The sequence below is a fragment of the Monomorium pharaonis genome, chromosome 1 (assembly GCF_013373865.1).
Source record: "Monomorium pharaonis isolate MP-MQ-018 chromosome 1, ASM1337386v2, whole genome shotgun sequence".
Classification (NCBI taxonomy): Eukaryota; Metazoa; Arthropoda; class Insecta; order Hymenoptera; family Formicidae; genus Monomorium; species Monomorium pharaonis.
In genome coordinates, this window is record NC_050467.1 from 8,821,039 (window position 1) to 8,838,996 (window position 17,958).

Here is a 17,958-nt window from a genome sequence, read left to right on the forward strand (position 1 = left end):
CCAAAGTTTCGCATTGTTCCGCTCGGAATCTCTTCTGTCGACTCTTAATATAAAAATCATTATGTATGTACACACACAAATAAAAATACCTGGTCATCTAAAGTTACCTGCATTTCGGGATTTCTATAGTATATGTAACATATTCTACATAAAAATTGGAACGCAGCTAACTTTACATGGCTAAGCATTCCTGTCCGTATGTATATCAATTGTAACACATTTGGTTATAGCAGCTCTATAAAGATATCTGTTATGCCCCCTTATGTCTCGAGGTCCCATATTAACTAACGTTGATATAATACAATATATCTTTAAAACATATATGCACCTTAGATGTAGTACGTCCTAGAGTATACTGAATTTTTCCTAGAAGCGCTCTGCTCCAGATATCCACAGCTTGTATATAAAATAAAATGATAGCCAGAATCATACCACAGATTAGCACTTCCGGTTTTAAAGCGTAGATTCGCATAATTCTGCAGAAATAGCTCAATGGACTGTTAATCCCTGTATTTAAACCAGTAGGGATGTTTACGGCAAACTTGGACATAAGCTTCATGTGTGATACATATGTCTGTGGGCAAAGATTATAAATTGTTTATATTTTATAATTGAAAATTAAAAGATAAAAGTTTTTATATATCAAAGATAGCGCACAACGCTTATAATAAATATTATAAAAACTTACTTTCAAATTATATATGGTAAAAATTTTATATAAAGAGAATAAAGAAAAGAATAAAATGGGCCAATTTCTTGGCCTTTGATATAACAAGTAAAAATAATATAAAATCTCAGGTTCAATCCTTGGTTACTTTTTCATAACAAAATTGTTACAGTATTTAAGAAAACAAGAAAACAAAATGCTTGTTAGCATCATTAATATTACAATGATTATCAATTTAATATTGTAATATTATTGTTACGAGCGTCGCCCGGTATACTCCGCGACTGCGACTCAGCTGTTCCGAAGCCGATCGATATATTGATTTTACCAAGAGCGTTGTCAATTGTCATGCTCTTGGCAACGTTTGTCAACAACAAGTCTAATCTCGCTCTCGAGCCTTGTCGGACGCGTTAATAAAGCTGCTTGGTTTTTAAGTTCAAAAGTGTCTTTCATTTCCGCGGCGCGCACGTTACATTTTTGGGGGCTCGTCCGGGATCCGTTCATCGGATCCTGTGAAGCGCGCGCGAGTTTAAGAGTCAGAAAGTGCGCGGAATGAAAGTGCGAGAGAGAGGTGTCAACCACACATTCCTCGAGGAAGATTCAGTCTCGGCGGGTGCGACGATGGAGGTCGATTCGCTTCGCGCGAAGCTGCGGGAGTTGCAGTAATTGAGGGATGAGCGGCGAGAGGAGAGGGGACTGCTTCGATGCCGGAAGGACTCGTTCTCGGCCAGTGGTAGCGGTGCCCGCGGAGGGACATGAAAAGGAATTCAAACCAGCTAAGTTGTTCCTATAATATTTCCGCGGACGGGGCTCCGTCAAGCGCGCCGGTAAATTTTCCATGCGCCAGTGTAAACGCGGGCGGAGAACGGGCGCCGTACGATCTAGAATCGGTTGGGATGAGACCGCGGAAGCGATGGCTCTGGCACAATGTTGTAGGAGGGAATGTGGATCGAGTGAGGCGTTTCCGCGCGGAATGTCCGTTGCCTGGGAAGGGCGAATTGAATTTGACGACATAAATCCGAGCCCGAATGTCAAGGGATTGTTTTCTTTTGATTGAGTACGTTGGGACGCAACTATCGTTTTTGCTTAAAGAAGGGAAAAAAAGTTCTTTCCGTTTTTTTTTTGTGTGTGTTCTTGTTCTGCTTGTTTTGTTTTATTTTCAGTAATTTTGCCGAGAGGTGCGGACGCATGAGGGCTGCTTCTCGAGGTGAGGAGGAAAGTTTTATTAAGAAGACTGCCTCGTCCACGGTTTTTTGACCACGGTTTTTCCGTGGGACATTGGGCAAATGCCGAGGCAGGGGGCAGGGAGCTCTTAGAGCGTTGGGTCCGTGGAAGTAAATTCCCCCCCTGATCCCGAAAAAAAGAAACGAGAAGCGCACAAGATCGGGCGAAGAGGAAGCTTCACGGCAGGAGAGGAGCACGGGGACGAAAAGGGAGCCGGCGCAGAAAAATTCCGCGTGGGAGTCTGGCTAGCTCTGCGAGGAAGAGTGACCGGAGAAGCCCTTGCTGAGAGGGTCGTCTCGGTTGGACGTGGTCCGATTAAGGACAGGGAAATCGTCCTGGAAGCCGAAGGGGCCTTCTTGGAGTAACAGGAAAACTGCTCCCCGGATTGTCGGGACGACAATCTTGAAGAGGGGGAGCAGTGTTACGAGCGTCGCCCGGTATACTCCGCGACTGCGACTCAGCTGTTCCGAAGCCGATCGATATATTGATTTTACCAAGAGCGTTGTCAATTGTCATGCTCTTGGCAACGTTTGTCAACAACAAGTCTAATCTCGCTCTCGAGCCTTGTCGGACGCGTTAATAAAGCTGCTTGGTTTTTAAGTTCAAAAGTGTCTTTCATTTCCGCGGCGCGCACGTTACATTATTAATTGGGTATAGTTTTCAAAAGCGAATACCTCCAATTTTTTTGAAACTGTGTATACTTACAAACCACCACGTGGGTTTGCAGCTTTCCATGCACGCCAAACAAGATTCATATTGTTTGTTTCCACATTATTCTGCGCTACGGAGATAGAATATATTATAAACATCCAATGTTGTTTTTCTCAAAAACTATTATCTTTATGACAAAAATTAACATGTGGAACATTGTAGGCTGTTGCGCATCTTCATGTGCACTTACACAAACCGGTGGGAGGCCTACGACTTTCCATCGGTACAAAGAAGGGCAGGCAGCAATTAATTTAACACTCACGAGTTGTAACAAAACAATAACTCTTTTATGTAGCGTTACGCGGCAGGAGTACAAAAATTGCGACTATTCGTAATGGCGGGCCGAGCGGATCTGAATAGCGACGGAAGACTACAGCGCCGCGTAGGCACGGGCGCTGAGCCACACGAGAGGAAACTCTCTAGTCGCCATAAGATCTATAACTTTTATCTGAAATATTTTTCGGAATTTCCATTATTTACAGAAATAAATGGAAGATATCTTCCATTTATAGTATAATTTTCATGGGTTTTTTCAAGTTTTGACCTTAAAAACCAAAGTTCATATTTTCATTATTATATTCATAATCAGTGTGTCAAAATATGTAAGTATACACAGTTTCAAAAAACTTGAAGATATTTGCTTTTCGGAACTTAATCTATTAATCTTCATCTTATAACTGTGTTTTAAAAATCAAAAATTATATTCGGCGCACAGTTCAATAAACTTTGAAAGGTATATAAAATCATAAGTAAAAAACCAAAAAAAGATTAATTTTTATCACTCTTGAATAAAATGTATATACTTGAGTAGTGACATTTCAACTGGGCTCACAGATTCATTAATATATCCATAATAATCAATTGAATGTACCATCAACAAGAGACTATTAAAGATTGTCAACCAAATTTTCGTCCTTATTAAAGGAGATAATTAAAGAACGGTGATCATTATCGACTATAAATAGAAATTTGTGATTATTAATATAAATACTTAAATAATACAATATTAAATTCATGATTTTTTATTATGTAAATGTTTTGTAAACACGTATGCATACTTGTAAGACTATAATATCATAAATATTACTGTAAATTTACAATTTTTTTGTACAGTTATTATCTCTATAGATAATCAAATTTAGATAATTAAACTTAAATCTTTCCATTTGATAAGAACACTGGTTAAAACATATGGTGATGAAATTATATGCTAATAAAGAGATTTACAAGTTTCGTCAACTTAATCTTTCTTTGGTTTATTATTTCCTTTGGTGACAATAAGTATTAACAGTTTTTATAAAACTGGCGCGAGGTTTTTTAATAACAAATTCTTTGTAACATTTTGAGAAAAAAATTCTAATACGAAAATGTCGAGGCTATAATAATTTTCAAATGGGAAGAGTTTAAAGATCACGAATGACAGGGCTAGAATTTCGCGCGCTCAGGGATGATAGTGATAAAAATGCTTTCAAATGCATTTGACAATAACATCTTTGTTCAATAAATTATTGAACAAATATGCCATAAGAGTTTCATTAAGAAACCAATTCTGTTCATTCATAATAAATTTGTTATAAAAACAATTCAAAATGTTTTCATTAAAACTTTAATATGTGTGTACTATGTATCGATATCAATATTTTTTTCTTATAAAAAATATTATTAAACTTGCGGAAAACTATTAGAAATTAAAAAATTTATTTGAATAAAATTAAAAACAAGAGTAAAAAAAATCTACTGCACAAGTCGCTCGAGAAAAAAAAGTATGTTACAAACGCAAAAAATAAATCTAATATTCCATTATTTCGACAAAAGAAAGATAAAACCAGGCTGATCTTTTTTCATTGGTCACAAAAGCTACGATCTCTGTAAAACTTTCGATCTTCAAAACTTTGGCATTTCTCACTCAAGCGGTGAGTGATGGAGCTTGATTTACTATAGACTTGTATTCAGTGAATTGCAAATGGTAAAAAAAGAGGACCTATTGAAATAAATACATATTTTTTTCGTATTTTTCACATTTTACGGCAATTTTCACAATCTTATAAAACCTTTCATCTCTAGAATAAAAATGTGGGTCTTTAATCGGTTAACACTTTTATGCAAGTCTGTGTTCTCATACTAATTACGCTAAAGGTTCCAAGTTCAATCCCAAGCAAAACCAGAATAATTTTATACGATCGTTCTCTTCTTCAATGACAGACTTCTTCAATTAATAAGTCTTTCATGTTACACAATCAATTATATAGCAGAGAAACAAAAACTGTTCCGAATGCAAGTACTCTATCTTTGCGTTTCTGTCTCTGCTATATAATTGATTGTGTAACATGAGACTTATTATTCATTTTTTATAAATTATTCTATAACTTTCCGTATATGTAATACTTCTATATTGCTAGCGTCCTTTAAAAGCTGCAAGTGTCGTTGGCGAAAACATTACGGTGCAGACGTATACTCGTGTCTCTCTCCCGTTGGTTACATTTTGCGTTGTGTGCATGCGTTGGTTCTCTCTCAAACGACGAGTATATGTCTGCACCGTGATGTTTTCATCCAAGGTTGGAGCCACATATATGATACTTTCATACTTCTATATTTATACTTTTTTCCCAAACAAAAGAATAATTATTTAAAATTTATTTCAAATTTTTTAATTCAGTAATAACTGTAATAGAGTAAAATATAAAATCCGCCTCTTACGTTCGGCGCAAATTTTTTTTCGTCTTACTCTATCTCATACGTTCCATTGCGCCGTCCGTCTTGTCGAGTGCTCCTCTTCCCACGAACACGCCCATCTTGCGCGTGCTTGAAGGAGCCCCGTGCGCGAGACCCCACAGTACGCTCTCAGCGTATTATTCCGAATTCTTATTAATAAACTTTTTCTCTACATTATATTCTCAAGTAATTCGCAATCATGTTAGAATCTCAAACTCGCCGAAACAAACAACGTATTAATTCAAGAAAATTCTTTTTAAATTGTCTTCTTTTTATGAATAAGATCGATCAGCTTGCAATTGGCATGTCTCTCGCGATCGCACTTTCGCTAATTATTACGCGCAAATTGTTACTCATCTGCGATCACCGTTTTCTCATTTATATTAATACTTCTAATATAATTTATACTATTTGCTCCATGCACATCTCACAGGCAGCGCCCTCTCGTTGCAAGTGTTTAAAAAAATGAGTCATCCAATATACAGGCTTTTGGACGTATAAAAAGTATAAAAAGTGCTCAAAAATTATTAATATTAAGGCTTTTTTGCATCGACAACGTAAATATATTTCTTTAACAAAGTAAGCATAAATTTAAAATGTATACTCGACTGTCAATCACGTACGCGAAAAAGCAATGATAAAACACGCACTTCTCGGGTCTACACGACTTTTCTTATATACATATATAAACTCGGTAAAAAAAAGAACATTATAAAATGTGTGATATCCAAACAAAATTACTTTAGAAAAAAAGCGCCAAATGTGTATACGTGAGTGCTTTTAAAGAAAATACCACAAATAAAAGGTCAAAAATCTGTTTTCTTGATAAATATTTCGATCAGGGGAGCCCGCCCCTGTTGACATTGACCATGACATATGTTATAAAGGTCATCCTCCTAAGTGACCTTCAAAAGATTTTAGCCGTTGCTCGTGATTCGTTAAAAAGTTATTAACAAAAAAAATTTCATAAATACTTTGTTTAAAACAGATAATATTTTGCATTGAACTATTTATACTTTTGATTAAAAGAAAATTAATATATTCTTAAAAAAACGCGTGGGCAAGGGAGGGGCTCCGCTCCTCCCCTTGCACCCCCTCCCATATTTTTTCCTAACTCTAACGCACCAATTTTATGTCACTATTTGGTTAATGCAAAAACATTGAAAACAAACAGCGTGGATCTTGTTTGGCGTGGAAAGTCGCAAACCACTGTGTGGTACTGTACAAGCGTGGACATCGTTTACTTTACGTAAAGCACTGACATCATGTATCATATTTATATAAAACGTAAAGTAAACGACGTCCACGCTTGTACAGTACCACATCGGTTTGCGACTTTCCAAACAAGAACCACGCCGTTTCCAATGTTTTTGCATTAACCAAATAACGACATGAAATTGGTGGGTTAGAGTTAAAGTAAACTACGGGGAAAAGGGCTCCGCTTTTCCCCCGCCCACGCGTTCTCTATACCATATAACTTCACGACTTTTCACAAATTTCATTCCATATTAATTAGAAAACAATGGTACATTTTTAAACCTTTTTTGTTTATAACTCTTTTTTGGTCTTCCCCGACAAAAAATTGTTATTTATATTACTTTTTAACCATAAAAAGCCACTACAAGAAATTTCAGCCCATTTGGTGGTGGAGCCTTCGTTCGAAAGAATTACCATTACAAATAATTCGTAAAATCTTTCCGTGTTAATAACTTTTTAATAAATGCCGAGCGGCCTAAAACCTTCACAATATTACTCAGAATGATGACCTTTATAACATATGTAAAGGACATTGAAATTGGAGGTAACTCCGTATAACTGCATAATTATCCCCTTTTGTTAAGATTTATCCATATTTCTTTATAGGATTTAGATTAGGATAATAATAAATTAATAAATTTTCTTATTTAAAAGCGCGCAAAAATGCGTGCTTTATAAAAATTAATGCGGGGATGTAGGTGAAGGGCGAATTACCTTGTACCCTTTGTTCTCTGCGAGAGGGTGCCATTAGCATAGGTGCGAAAGCGCACATCCCGACAGTACACATAAAGATTTAGTAAATTTCCGACAGCGCACCCGATAGTACACATCCCGATATCGCACAGTAAAAAATATTAGCGCATATTAGCCCAATAGCGCACAAAGTAAAAAGCGCATTATCTCGATAGCGTACATCCCGATAGCACACATCCCGATAGCGCATATCTCAATAGCGTGAGTCCCAGATGCGCACAGATCAAAATGAACACAGCAGGCTGAATAAAACGGACACAGTAACAAACAGACACAGTGTCAATCAAACAAAAATAAAATCGCACAAATTATCAATAAAATTTTATAGGCATGTTTATTAAATGTAGTCAAATGTAAACAGGGGGGGAAGAGTGTGGGTGGACCTCGCTACGCATAGAAAGTCGTAAACCCATTTAGTATAGTACAAAGCGTGGACACTCTTTTGTTGTGATCACACACACACACACACACATACGAGGGGTGCAAGAGAGGCGGCTTTGCCCCCCGTCCCGCACCCATCCCGTGGGTAGGGGTGCCATATAAAGTCGCAAATGTGGTAAGTCCATTTGTTACTGTGTCCGTTTCACTTAGCCTGTTGTATCCATTTTGAGCTGTGCGCATCTGTAACTGACTTTATTAGAATATGCATTACATTACACTATTAGAATATGCATTATCAGGATGTGCGCTATTGGGATGTGTGCTATCGGAATGTGCGCTATCGAAATGTGCGCTATCGAGATAATGCGCTTTTTACTTTGTGCGCTATTGGGCTAATATGCCTTTTTTACTGTGCGATATCGGGACGTGTGCTATCGGGATGTATGCTATCGCACCGTGCGCTAACGGGACCCTCTCGTTCTCTGCACATGAGTTTGCGACTTTAAGTAAAACAGAGATATCAAGTATCGTATTTATAAATTTTTGTTGTTAATGACTTTTTAACAAATCACGAGCGATGACTAAAGTATTTTGAAGGTCACTCAAGAGAGTGACCTTTATAACATATGTCAAGGTCATCGGAGTGGGCTTCCCTGATCGAAATATTTACCGTTTTCTCCTACAAAAATAATAATATAAAGTAAATGCATCAATTATAAGAACAGATATCTACACAAAATTTATTTATTATTACTTTTTAATGTTACAAAAAAAGCGCTTAAACAAACTTGATGATTAAATAATTAAATAATTAAAAACAATCAACAGGATTATAATGAAACAAAAACTTGGCGTGCCCAGCTCGTATTTTTTCTATATTTCCAAGACTGTTATTGATATATATATATATATATATATATATATATAAACTCTGTAAAAAAAAAGATGCTTAACACTGTAAAATGTGTGATAGCCAGACAAAATTATTTTTTAAAAAAGTTAAAGAAAAAGCGCCAAGTGTGTGCATGCGTGCTTTTTTAAGGAAAATACCATAAATAAAAAGACAAAAAATTTGTTTTCTCTACAAAACTAATGAAGTAAATGCATCTATTATAAGAACAGATGTTTATACAAAAAATTTAAGCAAAAACTTGGCGTGCCCGGATTGTTAAAACGCAATAAAAAATATATATATATATAAAGTCGTGTAGACCCGAGAAGTGCGCGTTTTATCATCGCTTTTCCGCGTACATGATAGACAGTCGCGTCCGCGAAGAGTTTCATGGCAATAATATGACAGTTTGTGGTGTATTTACACAAATATTTATTAATGTTTTTCACTTATTTTGCAACATATTTATTACTTTTAATTTCAGAAGATAATATTTGTTTATAAATTTCTATCCTTTCTATATATTTGCTGGGACCATTACCGTTCCAAAAACCGCCACAGATATTGCTGTCTCGATTTTTGAAGGCCGATTTTAAGCCTTTAAATTGTTTATAAGCACCAACTAAAAATTTCTAAATTCATGTACTTACCCTCTCTACATTTATGCCAAGTTTCATTAAAATCAGAATTTTCGAATTCGCGAGGTTCCCTTGTTAGTTAGATAGTGATATTTATGCTGTAAAACTTTTGTATAAAACATTTTTCGATATTTTGTTTAATTTATATCGAGAAAAAGCAAAAAATGTCTTTATGTTTAAAGGGTGATTTCACTCCTTTAAACCGTTTATAAGCCCAAACGAAAAATTTCTAAATTAATGTATTTACCTCCTCTACATTTATGCCAAGTTTCATTAACATCAAAAATTTCGGATTTGCGAGATTCCCTTGTCAGTTTGGTCCGTTTTATCTCTATGCAAGCGTTATGTTAAAAATTTTCAGATTCCCTGTATTTTGCCACAATATTACATGTTTGCATAATTGCTAAAGTAAAATAATTAATTATATTTGATACGTTTAATTAATATTTCAATAAAATTGTATTAACTCTTTAAGAGGGGCGTCTACATTAGGAGGCCAAAATTAAGCAAATTTTTTATTATTTTTTTCTAATGAAACTAAGCAATGAATCTTTTTGCGATTTTTATCATTTATTGTGCATGTCTTTAGATACTCAAAACAATTTTTATTACAAAATTTTATTTATTTAATTATAAGTTGTAAGCAAAAATGCACAACTGCCTTGAAAAATTCCTTCCGCACTGCGTACATAATAACATCCAGTAGACTCAACTGAAAGGAAAAACCTAAAGTTTTTTGTAAAGTTTATAAGTATAGCTTCTAAGTGAATCTAAGAAAGCCATACATTTATTATAAAAAATTTATAAAATAGCGCTTTGAAAAAATCAATTTTTTGTGAAAAATTTTTAACATTTTTTAAAAATAACTTTTTTTACATGACTTTTAATATATATTTTAGGTTCACACAGAAGCTATACTCATAAACTTTACAAAAAACTTTGGTTTTTTCCTTTTAGCCGATTCTACCTGTTGTTATCATGTACGCAGTGTGGAAGGAATTTTTCAAGACAGTTGTGCATTTTTGCTTACAACTTATAATTAAATGAATAAAATTTTGTAATAAAAATTGTTTTGAGTACCTAAAGACATGCACAATAAGTGATAAAAATCGCAAAAAGATTCATTGCTTAGTTTCATTAGAAAAAAATCATAAAAAAGTGCTTAATTTTGGCCTCCTAATGTAGACGCCCCCCTTAATACCCAAAGACACAAAGTTTTTTTTATTTTTAAGCTTTATTTTCAATAGAAAATGTTTCGACTAAAACCATGTATCTTATCATTTTTGGGTGTGCTCTTTCGATGTTCAGTCAAAATTGCATTTTTATACCTCAGAAAACCAGGTGGATTTTAAGTGGAAAAGTACTAAAAAATTGAAAAATTTTTTGTAGTAGAAATAATATTAGGATCTATTACTAACTACGTCCAAAGGTGGATAAAATAGTTAAAGTTTAACAAGAAATTTTCTTTAACCCCAATTTAATGTAATCTTTTCAAAATAGCGAAAATTGCAATAAATTATTAAAATATGGGTTTTTTCTGAACAATTATATGAAAATTAAGTATCGTAAACCTGTTTTCCTTAATAGCATAAATTTAGAATAAATCCAACGTCACTGTTCATATTTTTCCAGAATTTGTCGTTTTAATAATAGCGGACACAATATAACAGTCAGAGACCTAAAAAAATAATTTTTTCGTGATTATTAGCAACAGAAGTTTTGAAACCATAAATTTTGTACGTTTTTTATGTTTTGGATATCGCAAAATTACGGATCCAATATGGCGAACGGGGTATAAAAAATGTCAGAATTCCTAAATAAAAAAATATCGTATTCTACAAAAAATTTCTTGAACAAAGTATTCTTGCCAATTTTTTTATTGAATGCGTTGTTTTTGAGAAAATAAAGTCATAAAGTTTTAAAATTATAATCACTATAACTTATTCTTGAGGTCAAAAATAATTTTTTGTATGTTTCTATTATAAACTATTTTAAGGGTTCCTGAGATTACTGAGTCTGAATCTAATGACAGATTTTTAAAATGAAAAATGGGGGATTCAACATGGTAGATGAAAAATAAAAAATATCAAAAAATGTAACAATTTTTCAATTAAAAAACTATAAAATTTTTTAAATGCAAAATCCAATATAGTGGATAAAATATAAAAAAAGTCAAGAATCTCAATTTTAAAAAATAATCCCGCAACTTTAATATTCTCAATAAATAATGTATCTAAAGCTTCCGTCCGTTAGGCGTTACTCACAAACGTTTTTCAACTCTTACTACGTGGAGCTAGGCGGTTGAGTGTTTGTTTCTTTGCATTTTTAAGTTTATAGTTTTTAATTTTTTTAAATTTTTACATTTTTTGTTTTTTATATTCTATTCAACATATTAAATCCGCCATTTTTAATTTTAAAAATGTATTACTAAATTCGAACTTAGCAACCTCAGAAACCTTAAGAATAGTTTATAGCAAAAATGTACAAAGAATAATTTTCTTTGGCCTAATAATTCGAGAATAAGTGTTATAGTAATCGTAATTTCAAAACTTCATGATTATATTTTTTCAAAAACAACGCAATTAATGAAGAAATTGACAAGAATACTTTGTCCAAAAAGTTTTTTGTAGAATATGATCTTTTTCATTTAGAAATTCTAACATTTTTTATATTACATTTGCCATATTAGATCCGCCATTTTGCGGTATCCAAAACATAAGAAACGTACAAAACTTCTGTTGTTAATAATCACGAGAAAATTATTTTTTTGTTCTCTGACCGCCAGATTAGAATAACATAAAGAGTAATGTTATAATGAATTGGGGTTAAAGAAATTTCTCGTTAAACTTCAACTATTTTATCCACCTTTAGACGTGGTTAAAAATTGATCCTAATATTTTCTACTAAAAAAATATCAAAAAAATTTCCAATTTTTTGATACTTTTCCATTTAAAATCTACCGTACTAGTGTTCTGAGGCATAAAAATGCAATTTTGACCCCGAAATCGTAAGAGCACACCCAAAAATAGTAAGATATACAGTTTTGGTCCAAATATTTTCCATTTTTCCTTTTGAGAATAAAGCTCAAAAATGAACAAGAAATTGCGTGTCTTTGGACGTTGGGTTAATATTAATTTTTAGTTGCTTCGGTGATTATTTTATTATTTCAAATCACTCGCAATAGCGTAAAATCACTTATCATTCCAATCTTACATACGTTTAAAAGTTATCTTTGTTTACATTCATACAAACAAAATTAAGTTAGCTATACTAAAATATAAATCTCTTCGTTTCCATTGTTCTTTCATTCTACTTCCGATGGAAACTGAATCTGACTTACACCGAAATAAAACCGAATCAACAGTCTCGGTGAAAACTAGAGCAGAGTCATCTATCAGGCGCTTCCCCCCACAATATTTCTCCTTCCCACGGACCCTTTAAGGATGCTTAACTTACATATACCTCTCTCTATCCTTTCGGGCTATGGTGCAGTCTCATTAGAATGATCAGTCTCACATCCCTAACTCTCCCTCACATCATCCCTATAGATTCGCCTACAAAGGAAAAAGGTAAGTCTAGCTCCGTTTCAGTACACACCCTTTCCTTAGTGGCATCTTTAATATTGATGTTCAGCTAAATGAAACAAAACTCTCGTGTTCGTGACATATATAAATATAATTAAATATTTTTCTTTCTTCGCGTGTATACTAGAGAACAAAATACACATATACATTTAATCCCCTCCCCCAAAATCTCGCACGTCAAACAAACTCTAGTTAAATTACTTTTTTTTCTTTTCTCCTTCTCAGAATCTTTTTCTTTTTTACTCTCAATTGATTCTCTTCGCTTAAGAGCACTTAATTCCAGTAATAATTCTCGCTATTATAATCGCACGCAAAATTAAACTGATCTCACCGTCATTCCTGCAACCTCCGCGCAACGTGGGCAGCGGGCTCGCCTATCAGGACGTTTCACTCCCACATTATTTTTCCTGTGGGCAGCAGACTTGTCTATCAAGGCGATTCACGCCCACATTACCTATCCTGTAACCAGCGGGCTCCCCTAACAGCTTTACCCTACAATTAATCTGGATTTACTCAATTCAGCCTGGTTCGATTTTCTTTCTTACTCTTTCTTTGGCCAAAAAAATAAAAGAGTACACAGATGAAGTAATAAAAAATAAAATAAAAATAAATTAGTATAATAGTTGGTTATAAAGTGGTTCTGACTTAGGAGCTCCAAGGTGGGAGCGAGTTGCGAGGGGTACTCAAAGGCGCGCGGGGGCATAACGTCACGCGGATCGGGGGATCTCGCGGTGCGCGGAGATGAATGAAAAGGAAGGATCATGTTCCACAATCAGTTTTCGGGGCCCGCAACCGTCCCCGTGAACAGCAGGGTGGGGTGAAAAAAATCACGATCCGCGCCTACCGCCGCCGCCATCGCCACCATCACCTCCGATACGCCCATATGATCTAATTATTATTTCGACTCTCTCTCTCTCTCTCTCTCTCTCTCTCTCTCTCTCTCTCTCTCTCTCGTTCTTTCATACGCAGTCTACCATTCACATACATGTGTTTCCACTCATCTTATCTATGTACCTGCTACTCAGTCAGTTCTGCATACGGAACAAAGAAATAGGGAAAAGAGAAAACAAACTAGAATCATTATTTATAAATTTCTTTCCATTTATTCGTTTCATAACACGTCATATACAATATTATCCAAAGCGTAACCAATTAGCTCACACTCTACGAGACAAGTTTTATCATATTTTTCACGTAATAATTTTACAGCATCACTTTTTTTATTAGTGATATAATTTTGACGTAAAATAGTAATAAACTGCTTATATTTATCACTGACTATACTGACGTATTTTGATGCATCTGATGACATACATAGTCGACACAATCTTCAAGTTCGAATAAAAACAGTAAGATTAACGGCTTCATGTACATAGAATTATCATGCAACATCGATTTTACAATATTTTGTCGCGTATTTTTACAAGTTCTATAACCAGATCACAAACCAAAACTTTTGAAAACACAATTGCATGCACAAATCGGTCAATATCTACGCGTTGCTCCATGACCGTTTTCCATGTTGCGTATGGTAAAATTGATTGCCTTTGTTGTCGCCAAGCAGTATTTCCACATAGAATACAGGCCCCACGCTGATTTCGATATCCAAATATTTGTATGCTGTGGCAGTCAAGGCATATCTCCTTTCCAAGATGCACGGAGTATAGCGCGGTTGCGATGATATTATATAAAAAATATAAAATAATGCGAGTTATAAAAAATGCAAATAAATGTAGAAACATAAAAAGTTGCTGAAAAGAATTTAAAAATTATAAATATTTACGGTTTATCGCACGCCTCACTTTGTTAGATCGGAACGTAATAGTTCATCTTGTTTTTTCGAGAATCTTCAACAGATTGACTGAGCGATAACGTTTCAGAAACCTTTGCTGTCCATCTTGTAACAAACGGGTGATGCGGTAACAAAATTGGAATTCTCTTTATATTGCATACTCTTCCACATATTCCAGTAAATAGTAAAAACAATTCCATAGTTTCCCATGCATTTGATACATATTTTCTGATAAGTGAGAGATCAAGCGCTGATGTGCAGCTGTGACACAAAATACATTTTAGGCACGTACATAAATCATTTGATATCTTCTGATAAGATCACTCAAAAATCACACGTACATTCGAAGAATCTTGCAAAAGTCAAGCGCTGATGTATGGCTGCTGTGACAAAATACGTTTTAGGCACGTACATAAATCATTTAATATTTTTTGATGAGATCATTCAAAATCGCGCATTCGAAGAATGCAAAAGTCAAGCGCAAATGTACGACTGCTAGAACAATAGATAGCAAATGCTGATACAGCAATGCTCCGGTTAAGACAAAGAAATGAAGAGAATATATAACTGGTTGGGAACCGCATGATATTACATTTGATCCATTTTATATTCCGAGCGCGACGTAAAAAAATAATTCAAATAAATGTAAATTAACGTGACAGACATTGCAGATAATGCCAAAATTATGGATATCGCGAACAATGAAAACGATATGAATATAGACATTATAAATGATGTTAACTTTAAGGATGTAATGGGCGATGAAGATGAAGAGAGTGTAGCAATCCGAGGACAGCAATTATACGAGTGATTGTAGTAAAGAATTTAACGATACTATAGAGAAACATCTGACACATGCAAAAGTGAGTGGGATAACCGGACGTACAAGACATTGTGTACCATATATTTTTATTATACTACAGGCAATATTTATTCAGTGTGTGTCGAATCTATAATATAAATAACAGACACAGATTTCAACATAATGCACGCCTTTCGCAAACATGTAACTGACGTTCGGTAGGCTAGATGGCAAATACTGTTCGAATTACAGACAACCTATGTTCGTGCTGATTCCATGCAATATGTGTCCAGTGTGCACACAGCAAAAACTGTTTTCGTATAAAACTATATAACATGAATTATAAAGACAGTGATTATCAAGCTGCTTGCAAAGAATAAAAAATTAGGTACATCCTAGATCTCGACAGAAAAGATTTACCATTAAAACACGGATCCATCATTCGTTTTCCTCGAGATAGAGAGAACGGGGTGTGCGAGGAACCGATAGACGTTTCATGAGGCAAGCTAAAGTCGAGATGTGTCAGCACTACAAGAATTGGCCTAGACATTTACAGAAAAAGTTTCTTCGCGAGGTCAAGACAGACTATTTTACCAGACCAAACATTTTCCGATGCGAATAAGATTATAAGACATTCGTCTAATAACCAATAAATAAATGTATGTAATGTATAATAAATACGAGGATATGATGTGCTTCTTCGTAACCATTCCTATAGGCATTAACGGACTGCACGTCAAAATATGTTTTTGATGAGAATCCTAATCACACATTTAGACATTACTGAATTCCAGAGAGCGGAACGATATCATAAATTAACGTAGTACATCGCGTGCAAGTGCTTTGTAAAAGATTACTGTGATGAGTAAAGTGCTAAAACGACATTATAAAAAATATGAAACATTTTGAGCAAGTGGAAAGCGGGCTATCAGAGCAGAATCAGTATCTTGGGCGAGAATGTCGTGTGGTTGCAGTGATGAGTTTATACAGCAGCTCGAGGAATATAGCCGAGTCAAGCCGTCCTCGGCTCATCGTCGGACAGAGACAATCGTTGGTGTCGAGAATCGCGCGACTCGAGGGTGAAAAGACACAATTACAAAAACGTTTCGTGCATGTAGGCAGTAATTATGCAAGCACTAGTAATAACACGGACTCGTGTGGCGAGAAATAGATACAACGTTCAAGAATCGCGTTTTAACCAATGTGATAAATAACGTAAATTACATCAAATCGCGAACGTTTTTAGAAAACACAGCCAGTATAGTGCTCGAGCGAGTGCAGGGTATTGAAACTCCCATACTATTTTTTGTCCTGTTTCAGCGCCATCTAAAAGTTTATTCTGGTTTATCCTCGTACTAGTTAGTACGCAGCACGTTATCGGTCGGTAAAAATGTGCACTGTTTTACTATTTTTATAATTATTAAAATAAATTTAATTTTAAAAATATATTAAAGAACTATGGAATATAAAAAAAATGGTTTTTATTTTAATCTTATAATTGTTTTTATTTAATCAATTAAGTATAATCTGTGATTAATTAACCATATCTGTTGCAAAATAACAGCAATATAAATGTCAACCCAGTGAACACGGTAATATAATAGTAGCAGTGTAACAGCAATGTAACCAAATATAACAGGTTACGTTACTCTGAAATTACACGTAACTTACATGTAAGTTACAATTTCCGACTCAGCAATATAACATGTTATAATTATGTTATCTAACCGTCACACACCAGTTACAAAAAAAATAAAATAAAATAAAAATTTCATTTTTTAAAAATTATTTTTATCAACAGCACATACTAAATTTAGGATAAATTTTTATTAATTAATTAAATTTAAATTGTTATTTTTTATTTTATTCTTACTTGTCGCTGCTAGGTTTGAACCCGGGACCTTAGGATGACGAACCTTGTACTCTACCTGTTACGCCAATTTGATTCATCGATATGGGTACTTGTTATTGTCTACATATACCTATATGTTATAAACTGACGCAACTATATTATTTTTTATAAAAGCAATTAAATTTTGCAAAACATTAAATTTAAAATAAATAGCATTAATTTATTTACTTATTAATTTCATTGTTAAATTTATCTTTTTCCATAACCTTAATAATTTGATGGAAATTGCGATCTATTTAGCACTAATCTTTGAAGCGTTCAAATGATTAATTAGATGGTTAACTATATAGATCGTAATTCTAAGAAAAATTGAATAGTATACATTTATTATTCTGTTTTTGTTCAGCACATAATGAATTTCGATTTTGTGCATTTTTTGTGCGCAGTAATTGTAGACAAACCGTTATTTTTGAAAACATTATCTTTATAATAATTTTTTTTATTATCAAATAGATCTGTCATTCATAGGATGTTATAATGTTGTCTAATTTCTGAGTCAACTACGACGCATCGTTCCGTAATAACATTGATACGAACGTGTTATGTTACAATTATACAATTTTTGTTGAATAACTGTAACGCCAAAACGATGTATAACAGCTATATCACTTGCGTATAACAAATATTACGTAA

The 17,958-nt window shown here is 34.2% G+C and overlaps 1 protein-coding gene and 1 long non-coding RNA gene across 10 annotated transcripts in view; both read right to left on the reverse strand.

The window, feature by feature from the left end:
- Window positions 1–17,958, reverse strand: part of LOC105831246 (protein phosphatase 1L) — a 264,636-nt gene that overhangs the window by 218,027 nt on the left and 28,651 nt on the right. For all 8 annotated transcript variants that reach the window (XM_012671246.3, XM_028192039.2, XM_036292225.1 and 5 more), the window contains one exon: window positions 329–574. In XM_012671246.3, the coding sequence (XP_012526700.1) occupies window positions 329–574 (246 nt within the window). The remainder of the gene's footprint in view (window positions 1–328; window positions 575–17,958) is intronic.
- On the reverse strand, window positions 13,112–17,092 carry LOC105828441. 2 transcript variants are annotated; one of them, XR_004964683.1, is made up of 4 exons: window positions 16,638–17,092; window positions 14,953–15,103; window positions 14,603–14,872; window positions 13,112–14,462 (listed from the first exon to the last, which is right to left on the reverse strand). It is a non-coding gene; the product is annotated as an uncharacterized LOC105828441 (long non-coding RNA). The 2 variants fall into 2 exon arrangements; XR_003625703.2 differs by lacking the exon at window positions 16,638–17,092 and having other exon boundaries at window positions 14,953–16,631.